This window comes from Dendronephthya gigantea, unplaced genomic scaffold, assembly GCF_004324835.1.
Source record: "Dendronephthya gigantea isolate DGI-Jeju-01 unplaced genomic scaffold, DenGig_1.0 000048F, whole genome shotgun sequence".
NCBI lineage: Eukaryota > Metazoa > Cnidaria > Anthozoa > Malacalcyonacea > Nephtheidae > Dendronephthya > Dendronephthya gigantea.
This window is the reverse complement of record NW_021163058.1, coordinates 1,174,951-1,187,611: the sequence shown is the minus strand read 5'-3', so window position 1 is coordinate 1,187,611 and position 12,661 is coordinate 1,174,951. Positions and strand designations below refer to the sequence as shown.

Sequence of the window (12,661 nt, the reverse complement as noted above, 5' to 3'; positions counted from 1 at the left end):
AGGCTCAATTCTGAAAAACAACATTTAAAAATACGATTATTTCATAGCATGCATAGGATATCAACGAAGCAGACTTTGTAAATATTTTGAGTACTCATATCAGCCTATATTTTACTAGTTCTTGACTATAAAAAGCTGCTATAGTGTGTAGGACTGTCAGGCTAGCGTTGCTCGTTGCGTTATCACTTCAGGTTTTCTCTGTGTTGATGGTTTCTTCGAGTTTTTGAATGATTGATAGCTGAAAAAATGTACAAAATATTGATACAGTACTTCCTATCTTGATATTTATCAATGCCACAGTCAGTTTGTCCTCGTTCAGAACATGAAAAAATTCAGTGAGTGAGGGCGAAAACAGTATTGTTAATTATTATTGCAAGCCAGGTCCTTGCAAACCCTAGCTAGCCAAGGCTAAGATGATTTTTATTCTTCAAATATTTCAGTAAAACAAACAAATTGTCCAGGTAGATTATCTAATTTGAGATCTTGAGGTTAACAGCACACAGGGTGGTACCTATATAAAGGCTATATGTGATTCTGGTCTTTTGGAAATTAACTTGTGAATGACATAGTTATACGTTGGGAATAGTCTATAGAGTTATTTTCACCGATTTGCCCTCACTCCTCAGTACATCTAATTAGACACGTGCACATGAGTAAAGTTAGAGACTAGACATTGAATTACGTTAGACAACACCATAGTCATAGACAAGACTCAAGAAGAAGCAGATATGCCAGTTTTATACATTTCAAATACTAGGGAACTTTACTGAACCATGCACAAATAGGTAGTGGGGTCCATATTTCAAATACATATAGCTATGGGTACTTACATTGAAGCGTACTTAATTCTTTCTTCAGGTGTAACTGAAGGAGCCATATTTAACAATGCAATTGTCATGTCAACATTTCTGATTCTGACACTTTCACTGGTTACTGGTTTCTATAAATCAACAAGAAACATGGAAAAAGCTCAGGAGAACGACTGCAAATTCAACGTTCATACAAAACAAAACAAAACACAAATTTTACTTAATTTCAGCGCACGTCATTACATACGATATATTGGTTCAGTCTTGGTTCAGTCGAGGTTATTTTACTTACAGGAGAATGACTGGCCTTTCCATAAACATTTTTGAAAAAATTGTCTTGCAGTACTGCAACCTACAGGTGAGGAACGGTAGATATTTTGGCATATCATATATCTGTGAAGCTGAGATTCGTCCAAGGCTGTAGAAAACAACAGAGATGACTTTCTGATAGGTTTCTATTCTGTGCATTAACGTTTGACCTGCGCTTTTTGCAACTTAAGGCCCTGTTACAAGGTGCAATTTTCCCTGCAACTTGCAATGCAACTCTTCTTTTGAGAGATGTAAATTTGTCAACTACCAAACTTTTGTCTTTATTACACTCCACGGCGTTTCTTACACTTCCATTTTGAAGGCTCTTCGCTATTTTACATCTCTTAAAGTAGAATTGCATTGCAAGTTGCAAGAAAAATTGCACCGTGTAACATGGCCTTTGGTATTAAGCAAAAAAAAGCCCCCACCCCCGTAAATGTAAAATCAAGCAATTTGCCTGTTTTTCTAAATCAGTGTTTTCATCAGCAATACGTTGTTGTACTCCTCGTTTCAACTGAGGAACAGACACGATATTCGATCTGACCTCAACTTTCACTGGTTTATCTACAAAATAGGATTGAGAGACGCAATCATTAGACAAAAGCATAAAATCCATGATAAAATCTGGTGAAGGAATTTTTAGTTTCCAGTGGAATTGGACTCGCATCGTCTGGTTTCTGGAATTCGGCTCTACCCATGGGTTGAACTATCAGCTGTGAAGCGGTGCATAATCAATGGTCACGAAAATGTTCTGAGATAGCTAGGTAGAGGGGTGCTCAAGAAAACCATAAATGCTGATTTAAATCCGGCTGAAGCAATTAAATAGGTTTTCATTATTCATCAATGGGTATTAACATTTATAATATTTTCCAGATCACTGGGTACGGTTTTATCATGCAAAAATACCTGGAGAAAATATATGGCCATTTCGCTATTATTTTAGCAGATTAAAACAACACCTGATATACTTGTCTTCATTTTATGTATCCTTTCCAGCTGAGCGTTGGATAGCAGTGCTTTAAGATCTGCGCCACTGAAATTCTCAGTTCGTCTCGCTATTTCTTTAAGATCAACGTCAAAATCGAGTTCCAGTTTCGAGGAGAGCGCTCGCAGGATCTCTAGTCTGGCATTCTGTTGTAAAATAAATAATGAAGCACAACTTATATTCATATTGAGGAAAATGAGCTACAATTCAAGAAACCTCTCGCTACCCCGGAGGTGGATCCAGCACTAGTGCACAAATTTGCATTACAAAACAAAGTCATGCAAAAACACCTGTAGAAAATATATGGCCATAGCAGTTTTCTTGTGTCATGCAAATCAGTGCACTAGTGCTGGATCCACTCCTGCGCTACCCTCGGCTTATAATGATTTCAGGTCGCAGTCGTAAATGATAATGGAAAGTCTAAAATTGCTGAGCTGTTCCAGCCATGTGATGCACGTAGGATTACCTCGTCTGGCATGCCACAATACAAAGATTTATCCAAACGTCCAGGTCGTAACAATGCTGGATCAATAAGATCAGGTCTACTGGATGCTCCTAGTATATAAACACCTTCTAAGCCTTCAACACCATCAAGTTGTGTTAACAATTGATTCACCACTCTATCGGTAACACCAGTACTGTCATGACCTCGTCTTGGTGCCATTGAATCGAATTCATCAAAGAATAAAATACACGGTTTTGCGCTTTGAGCCCTACAAAAAGAAGAAAAAATGTTTTACTGCATCTTAATCAATAGTATACTGTTGGAAAGTCTTCTCCGAAACTAACAGCGCTGAAAATGGTGGCGGCACCATTCACATGCCAGCAACACAACTGTCAAGATATTTTCGTGTCTCATAAGAAATATTTGATCGAACTTTTAATATCAACACAAAAAATTATTAGCTTCATGTATGATAGCCCCAAATTTCCTTAAGAGACAATTACAAAGGGAATTTTAGAAGTTTGCCACCAGGAAGGAAAAAAAATTTCTGCAAACACATCGCACGAGAACCCAGCGAAAGATTATTTTATTTCACAAAAACAACTTATACCTGTGAAAGAGATCTCGAACGGCTTGTTCACTTGCTCCTATATACTTATTCAGTAACTCTGGTCCTTTAATACTGATAAAATTCAGAGAGCATTCTTTCGCCACAACACCAGCTAACATCGTTTTTCCACAGCCGGGTGGCCCATAGAGTAAAATACCAGAAGGCAGCCTCATTGGTACACTATTGTAAAGTTCTGGGTACTGTAGAAACAAAGAGATACTGAATGTTTATAGTTTACGAAATTGATATAATCGTTGCCCATCTCCGGGCCTTACCTTAGCGGGCCATTCCAATGTTTCCTGAAGAGTTTGTTTAATATCATCTAAGCCACCAACATCCAGCCACGTCAAGTCGCTGCCCTGATGGAGTTTGATACCATGTAAACTAAGAGGCTTAAAGCATTTCAGAGCATTGTTGAAATCTGCCAAGCACATCTCTGGTCGTTCTGAAAAAAGCAATGCAATTCCATTGCGAGGCTCGTATAGTAAAAGAATGCAAAAATTATTATTACCTTCTTGGTTATTATAACTTCGTCTCAACGCACTGGATTGTAGAGCTCGTGCTACCAAAGTATTTAAATCTTTTGGTGAACAACCTTCAGTTCTCACAGCAATTTCCCTAAACCAAGAAACAATGTTACAAAACATACCACGGCTGGATTGAAAGGTTTAAAATTTTCAGTCGCGTACGATAGACGATAATTGGGGGGGGGGGGGGGGGGGGGGGGCGGCGGCACATATTCATATATACATGTTGTGCAAGATGAATTTCTTTTCAAATCCATTGTCTTTACAGGTCTGTTAACATGAATATATGAATATGATCGTCTCCCGTACGCCACTGAATATTTTAAATTAGGCTGTCGTTCTTGGGTCCTTACAGGCACTATATCATCAACCAAAGATGCACTGCACCGCAGTGAAATAACATACACGAGAGTGAAAAAATGCAGAAAATACAATAGACGCCATTGAATATTGTTATTGATCTACAAATTGTGCCTCTTTCACTGCGTACGTACGAATGTGAGTACGGTGTATTGCAATGCATGGGTACACAAAACTACCAAAAGCAATATTGTCGCATGTGCGACACTATCGTTTCTATAAGATACCTAAGATCCTCATCCGATAAAGACAAGTCCTTCTTTTTTAATATTGCATGGACCATATTTCCGCGTTGATCAAGACCAGGTAAAGGTATTTCAACAGATTTACTGAAGACGTGGTTACCATGACTAGAAAGTAACGTTGGATGTACAGAATCACGTGATGTTGCCGTTGCTATGACGACAATTTTAGTATTGTAGGTGATTTCTTTCCTCAACAAAGTCGTAAACACTAAAAACATCAAATAGAAAAGAACTGTGACTTAAACTAAAAATATTTCCGGTAAATGCCAGGCTGACGGTAATTATAATAAATTTACGCATTTTTATTGAACGTCTGCATCAAAGTTTAATCAGGCGTTTGTTTGCATGCTAATTTAAGAAACAGCAGATATCATTTGACATTGGTGAATTGAAAACGTTTGGGCAATGTAATATGATCTGGTATGAGTAAAATTTGGAAGTGTTTATTATATTTAGGTAATGGTATGAAATTCATGCAAATAAAGTTATGGAGACGTTTTTGCATTCTAAAAGCATTTTACAACAAGGATGGATGATATTATTTTGCACGAGATTTAGTAACTTTTTAATGAAGTAAACTGTGTTGATAACAGAACCAACCTTGCGCTAAGCGGAGGCTATAATGGGCCTCAGGACCATTCTCCTGGAGTAATGAAGGTGCTGAGATAAGTTGATCAAGATCATCAAACACAATAACGGCAGGTTGATGCCATGCTGCGTTATTAAATGTGTTCTGCCAAGATTTCCTGATTGTCTCAACACGTTTACCTGAATAACGCAGTTCAATGTTACAGCTAGATACCGGGTTATACCTACGAAGGATTTGTGTCCTAACCTAAGGCCATGTTACACGGTGCTATTTCTCTCGCAACTTGTAATACAATTTAAGAGATGTAAGGAAAAATATTTGCAGGAAAAATTGCACCGTGTAACAGGCGTTTAGATTTAAACTACGAAGGAACTATTATTATATAACTAAACATGCACATGCAATCTGATTGGGCGGCCGTGCAGAATGAGACAATTCTGCAAGAGGTATTTAATTAGGTGTAATTCTAAAAAATTTTATACCGTTGTTTTATAGTAGTAATTTAAAAACAATTATTGAATATCCGTGCATGCAGGATTGCGAGATCCTTGCACTTGGATGTTGCATTTCAGTATTTTGACTTTAAAAAAGTCATGCAACATTCCTCATGCAAGAATAAATCAGGCAATCCTGAAGGGAAAAACATTTGGTATGCCTTGTGCAGGAGCAGCAGTAGAATGCCAATGCATGTGTTACAATATATCTGTTATTACAAAATGTCTGTTATTACAAAAGCAGTGCTGGATTGGTTTTAGTTGCTTTGCCGCCCATATACATTGCACGTCAACAGACTATAAAGCATCCATCAGAAGTGGATTGGACTCCACAAAATTGGATCGTGTGAAGAGACCTTAAGGACACACGGTCAAAAAATATAAACTTAGAATCCTAATTCCTAACCTCTCAATGAAACGCACTCAATGACAGAGACATGGGCAAGTACTGGATGCTTTCCAAGGGTATTACATAACGCATGAGCCAACGATGTCTTTCCAGAACCTCCAGCGGTTGATCCGCTACCATACAACAACAATGTATTACTGTTCAGTGTAGAACAACACAGCTGTTGAGATATAGGTTGGTAAGCCAGACCATGAAGAAGGAAATCCACACATGTCTCATACAGCGTGTCAAAACCTCTGAAATTATGAAAAATAATTCAGACAGATATAAACAGTCAAATGTAAACAGTTAGTAAAACAGCTAGCCTGACGTTTAAGTGCACGTTTAAGTTATTATAAACATTCATTTTTTTAGAAATTTATTGTTTTCACAGTCAATAAACATCACAATATTAGCATAGCGGGACAAATCGTCAGGATGGCTACACTACCAAACATTCTTACAAGAATCAAGAATTTTGATTTTGTAAAGAGCATAAAAAACTTAATAAAATACAGAAAACTCAGTTGTTAAATCCTAGTTAATTCCGAAATACACAACTCTGATTGACTAATTCTGTCCTTAGCTATAGTTTAAAGTTAGTCTTTTATACAACTGGGCCTTGGAGGACAACTCCGGATTATGATGTCAGTGCAATGGGTCAATTGATACGAAACTTCCTACAAAGTTTCATCTGCATCACTCAGACTGCATGTATATCAGAATCTCGTTTACGATATTGTTTCCTAATGTCGTTTTATTACTAAAAGTTGCCTTAGCGTCCGAAAATTATCAATTGCCAGACAATTGGAAAGGTTGAAAGATCAAACTGCTGAAATGACTTACCCTAAGGAAGAGATAGGGGATTTGTTAAAATCCTCATCCAATCTTGTTGTATTTCCAACAGGATAAGGTGATAGCAAGAGGTAACGAGATGGCTGGAAAACGTCCCCAACAGTCACGGATGCTTTAGATAATGTTCGTTCACTAATTTCAAAATATTGTATTTTAGTTCCTGCAGTACTTGATGGTGGACTATCGCTTCCAATGCCTGACAACAAAAATTCACATTTGATCTCTAGAAAGAAAAATGCAAATATTTTATAGATTTAATCAAATTGTAAGATTGAAAAATAAACACCCGAGACATTCGTCATATCAGGCTCTTTCTCCGACCTGATTTTAAAAGTGTTAATTTTGCTGGAGAAGGTGTAGGGACAGGGCTATCGCTAGAAGCTTCATTGGGCGGGGGGGGGGGGTGCATATTCATATATTCGTCTTATGCCAGACTGATTTCTTTTATTAGCTATTGTTTTTACGGTTGTACGGACATGAATATAAAGTTATGAATATACACTCTCATCCCAATTAAGCTTATAGCGACGGCCCTGTGCAGGGACACGAATGGAATGCAGTAAAGATAGATTCTTCAATTTACATCTTGAAGAGTTACCCCATGCTCACCTGGTGTTATATTAAATTCAACTAACATCCGGGATGATAAAATAAGTGGATATTGTGTGGTAGTTTCTATGATCCAGGAATTAAAAGCAGTGACGATATCATCATTATTAAATGATTTAATCTGTAAAATAATATAGAAATATTTGGACAACTTTACCGGATTGTATTTTAAATCATTCAATGGATCCAAAGATCCATAGGCGAATCAAATTATACATACTTACAATTCTACGCAATCTTTCAAGACAATTCTTATCAAATATTTCCACACATAATGGCCGACCAGTAGCCGTTGTCTCAAATTAATTGCATGCATATATCATAAATATTTCGACGTTACCTTTCTCGCAGAAGGTCCAAAGGGATTTAAAACAAGTCCCAGCAAGGTTGAAGGTTTATGATTTATTCTATTAATTTGAACAGTCGATTTAACACCAAGTTTCAATTGACGGCGTATAAGGCTTTTAACAGCAACATGCCCAGATAACAAATCCTCACTAAGAAATGAACATTGCTCGTTCGAACAAAAGTTTCTTTGGCTAGTAACTACAAGTCTAACAATTGTTGCTGGCGAGGATGATAGGCTTAATCGTTCACCTGACGATACATTACGCTGTCTGCTGTTGATTTTTAGTTCCAATCTTTTACGATCAAATAACTTTACTGGATCTGAAAACGATATGGATTTGAATTTAGAGTAAATTTTCGTTAAAGTCAACAGGAGGGTGGCTGGTATATTCTACATGTCGACAACACCTTAATTATTATAGGTGAATACCATAAACCGTTGCACGAGAACTGATGAGATTGTATTAATGATTTAACATCAACAAAAATTCTTCATAAAATATATATACGCAAGTTATTTTTGTCAACTTCATTTTGCCCGGCTTTGATTTGAAGTAAGAGATATACCAGAACTATCGTAATTATCGCTACTCTGGTTTTAATAAATGAAAGTAATCACCACACATAAATTAACTTTCACGGCCCAACGTTTCGACACTTTGGTCTAGTGTCTTCATCAGGGGTGATCTGATGTTGAAGCTCGGTTCTTTTCAACATCAGATAATCTTTGTGTGGTGATTACTTTCATTTATTAAAACCAGAGTAGCGATAATTACCATGAATTATATACCTGGTTGCCGTGAACTCATTATTAACTTCAATTCGATACCAGAACTATATGTGAATCCTGGCTTAAGAACTTACCAGAATCTTTAAAATCTTCACTAGGCGTATTATCTGTACTTTGTCCTGACTTTGTCGGACTAGTCTCTGACTTTTCTTTCGTAGAAAACATTCTATGCATGGAAACCATCATAATAACATATTTATCACCAACATGACTACCCCCATGTTTCTTGCGCTTGTCATTTGACATACGGTTCGCCAGACACGCCACATCAGGATTATATACAAATACTGTTGAAGGTTGTTGTAAAAGATTGCATGGTAGAGACTGTACCCCAGTACACTCAGCTATCACGTCATCACATACAGAAAGATTTTGAACCCGATAGTACTTTGAAACTATTGTTACAACAGGCAATGAAGTAATTGAATGTTTTTTCGACGTACGTATCGAATAGTCTATGGCTTGCATTCCTTTTGTAGCGGGGGGATAAGTACGAAATTTATCGCCATTTTCACCATCAGCAGAAGATGGACCTAAGAGCATGCTAAACATATTGACCACTCCAGTCAATGGATGAGTTCTTAAACTTAGTGGATAACTTGGGGTATACGTTTGTTCATATTTATCCCCAGCTTGATGCAATGATCTTCCCAACTGCAAAGCAGCAAACGTGTTTGTGGATTTCGTATGTAGGTCACCTGCACTGGTACTTTTGAGACCCGATGATTTAATAGTCTTCGAATCTTTAATTCTACCAGTTACACTTGGCGACTCAGTAGCACTGAGAGTACCAATACCGCTGCTTGAACTGCTATTCAAACTAGATGCTTCTGAGATATTTGAATGAACATCATTACCACTTGATAACTCAGCCGTAGCATTCGAACTGACACCGATATTTGCACTGTTGTCCAAACTGGACGATTCGATAGTATTGGTATCCGTATCCCAACTGCTTTTCAAACTAGATGAGTTACTACTACTTTTGGGACTAGACTCTCCACTTCTCTCGCTATCTGTTGATCCAGGTGAAGTTACTAAGCCTGGTGGTATTGGAATATCAAAGCCTCTCTCTTCTGTCTCAACTTCTTTCCAACCAATCAACTGTACTTTTGTGAATTCTACAATTTGTGAACACGAGCTCGGTCCAGGACGAATTTCCCCTAAACACATAAGCATAGAACTAAGTTAGAACAGTCCCTGTTTCAGACAAGTGTATAGGGAGGAGGCATTAGTTACAGATAAAAAGAAAAATCCTGCAGAAAAATGCGCCAGAAAAAAACTTAAAATGGCAGTCCCCCTGGCCAATATACCTAGTTTTCTTTAACCCTCGTATTAAGAACCATTAGCTACTTATTTGTTTACATAACTTATTTGTTTTTCACATACCTATAGTCACAACAACACAGTTATTTTTTTGAAACCATATTGGTATCTTCAATCCTTCCCAAACAATCCGTAATTGATTTATAAGATTCCCCTCAATAAAGCTGGCATTGGTTTCCTGGAATACAAATATGTTTTAAATGAAAAAACACTATTGTTTGAGCACAACTATGCTTTCTCAGATCAGCTCAGTAAATACCATTACCCGCACTTACCGTAATTTCCCAGTCACTTTTACTTGTTGGAAAAAATGAGATCTGCTCACATGACTTTACACTAACTATTGCTGTAGCAACAACCTAAAACAATATGACTGAAATAAGATATCCTCTTTGTGCACCATCTGGACAACAATGTGAATTAAGCATATAAAATTGTCTGTAAATGTGATAATTCAATACTTTTATTTTGGTATCATCTTTGCAATGCCAATTCTAAGAAGATATCCTATGTGTGTATATGTGAAATATCTAGGTGTCAAAAAAAGTTCATTATGGTGTGTCAGTGTAGTGCTCAAAGATATGCTGTGGTCCTAACCCCTTAACAATTGAACCTTTTCTCAAAATAGCAAAGTTCTTTCTTATTGCTGCTGGATTACTGTACCTAATCACAATAATACTTTCCATACTTTTTAATCACACTAATACTTTTCATATTTAATACCTCTTGACCCTCTACAAGACCTAACAGTTCTCCAAACTTTCTGCTGATCTCAATTCCCCTGGAATCATTGGGTGCTTGATATATGTGACCTCCCCAGGAAATATACAGTGGCCTATTTCGGAAATCAAGGTGAATTGCCTTTACTCCATTGTCATTCTAGAAAGAAGAAAATAAGTGTTTTTTCTACTTTAAATATTGGTCTTACTAAATATAATAGGCACTTCATATCTATACAGGATATAATCTCTTGGTAATTATTAAAATGCCACCCATCTATGATGATATAGTACATGAGTCACCAGCATCCCAGTTAGTGAATTAACTCACAGTGTTTCAATTAATGAAGCTGCACAAGCAAGTGGGCTCATCAAAACAATGTTAAGCTGAATATATCAATCTGAATTATAGTTAAAGATTCCTAATAAGCAAGTACTAATAAATATTACAAGGCTTCTTCTAAATGCAGAATTATTTTTTTACTGGAACAGTTTTTTCAGTCAGCTACTGTTTGGAAATTCTACGACTGTGATTACTACCTCACAACATAAGGGAACTACTACTTCAACTAGCTAGAGCAATTGTTTAGAGTTTGGTTAACCCTAAAACATATCACTTTGATATAGTATATGTATGTATACTAGTATACGTATTTTAGTTGTTGCTACAACAAACTAATTTTCAGTACTGTGATGATTAACCTCACACATATTTTGCAGTGAAATAAATATCTTTCAGAACACATATTATTAGGAAGTTAATATCAATATATGATATTAACAAATATCTCAGCAAAACATGTGTGGAGCTTGTGTGGAGGTAAATCTGGGCTAGGTTGATACAGTAATAGCACTATATATGCAATAGATAATGCTTTGAGCTAACTTACCTTCCAAATATTACTCCAGTCTTTGGCCAATAAAGGTGAAATATTAACAAAACAATTTTTTAATTTCGAAGTAAAGTATATCTTCACTGGGCAAGATGAGCCCATACAAACGAAGGTTTTGCAAATTTCCAACTGTAGTGTAACAAGTTTAAAACCTTATCAACATAAACTGCAGTAAAACGAGATAGGAATTAGAAATATTTCAAAAATTGTTTACCAAAAGCAACATCTCACATGATATTGAAATTCTGAAAGGAAAGTGAGTGGGAGTGTTCAAGAGCTCCAAACTTTGTACTTCGTGTAATTTGCAAATAAAGTCCTCGAGAACCATTTTGATGAATCTGCCATCTCTGGTGTATTGATAAAATTTGCTTCGCCGCTTGAAAAGCTCGTAACTATACATAGTTAATATAAACACTTATTTTCCGGCTAAATAGTCCAAATTGAGGCTCGAAATAATTTGTTAGAATCATTACTGTGTTTGCGCGCTCGATGTCTTGGGTGTTATCTCTCTGATAAGGCTGGTATTGGCTGGTATTGACCGCTTTCCTATATTCTTGACCCCTGAGACGGCCGGTGAACGTTTTTCTGAAAGGGTGGGTCATAATTTTTCACCACTAATGGATGGGTAACAAAGTTTTGTGCAACTATTATTGGGGTGGTATGCCCCCTTCTTTTATGACATTTTCTTTACACCCCCTGGCCCCCTCCCCCTTTACTAAGGTTACTTTATGAATGCTCAATGATACCATTTATGAAAATAGTGTTCTAGAACTAGAACTGGTTAAAGAGAAGCAATGAAGTATAGACATAAAACTGTAATTTCATGGAGACTTCCATGGCCGGATGGCCCCCTTTGTAGCTTTCTCTCCATGAGTGGCGCTGGATCAATATAACTGATATATTTGTTATGATTAACCAACATCTTCAAGAACTTTCGATTACGTGAATGCGGTTGAGGAAATATAGGATTGACTTGGTTTTCATTGTCAAACTTAGGGTTCTTTTTAACAGTTAATTACCTGAGTATTTGTAATTCAAAATCACACAACAAAATTGAAAAATGGCATCATTTGCGTCATCTGATTTACCGGCCACTTAGCCTGGACGGTTTCTTAACTTGAGCAGTTGGATTTCTTAGTATCCATTGCGAAGTCGAAGGATATTGTTGTTTTATTAATTATTGAAACAATACATGAGCCATGAGTCACTTCCCAGAATGGCAACTCCTGTTCATGCGCAAGTCATGGGTTTTTGAAATTGTTTGTTTCTCAATTGAAAGTGAATTGAATGCAAATGTTTTTTATGACTAAAGGGTTTTTCCGGAATTACAATAGGGATATACTATACGAAAGTTCAGAAT

At 36.7% G+C, this 12,661-nt stretch overlaps 1 protein-coding gene across 1 annotated transcript; it reads right to left on the bottom strand.

Moving 5' to 3' along the window:
* Positions 1–82: 82 nt before the first annotated feature.
* LOC114528091 (peroxisome biogenesis factor 1-like) lies at positions 83–11,935 on the bottom strand. Its single transcript, XM_028549670.1, has 20 exons — positions 11,299–11,935; positions 10,413–10,568; positions 9,965–10,048; positions 9,753–9,867; positions 8,438–9,526; positions 7,566–7,894; positions 7,226–7,346; positions 6,608–6,839; positions 5,780–6,018; positions 4,891–5,058; positions 4,273–4,498; positions 3,670–3,776; positions 3,434–3,603; positions 3,159–3,358; positions 2,570–2,816; positions 2,078–2,249; positions 1,576–1,682; positions 1,102–1,161; positions 831–940; positions 83–238 (listed from the first exon to the last, which is right to left on the bottom strand). Exons 1-20 carry the CDS (start codon positions 11,401–11,403, stop codon positions 157–159), a joined length of 4,119 nt encoding a protein of 1,372 aa, XP_028405471.1. The 5' UTR covers positions 11,404–11,935; the 3' UTR covers positions 83–156.
* Between the last annotated feature and the right edge of the window lie 726 nt (positions 11,936–12,661).

Bases quoted from the DNA above. Each gene is read 5' to 3' on its own strand.
- LOC114528091 (XM_028549670.1), bottom strand. From the start codon at position 11,403: ATGGGCTCATCTTGCCCAGTGAAGATATACTTTACTTCGAAATTAAAA. The intron at 10,049-10,412 runs GTATTAAATATG...ATATTGTTTTAG, and splicing joins GTCTTGTAGAGGGTCAAGAG to GTTGTTGCTACAGCAATAGT. The intron at 6,840-7,225 runs GTGAGCATGGGG...TTTTCTTTCTAG, and splicing joins TGAATTTAATATAACACCAG to AGATCAAATGTGAATTTTTG.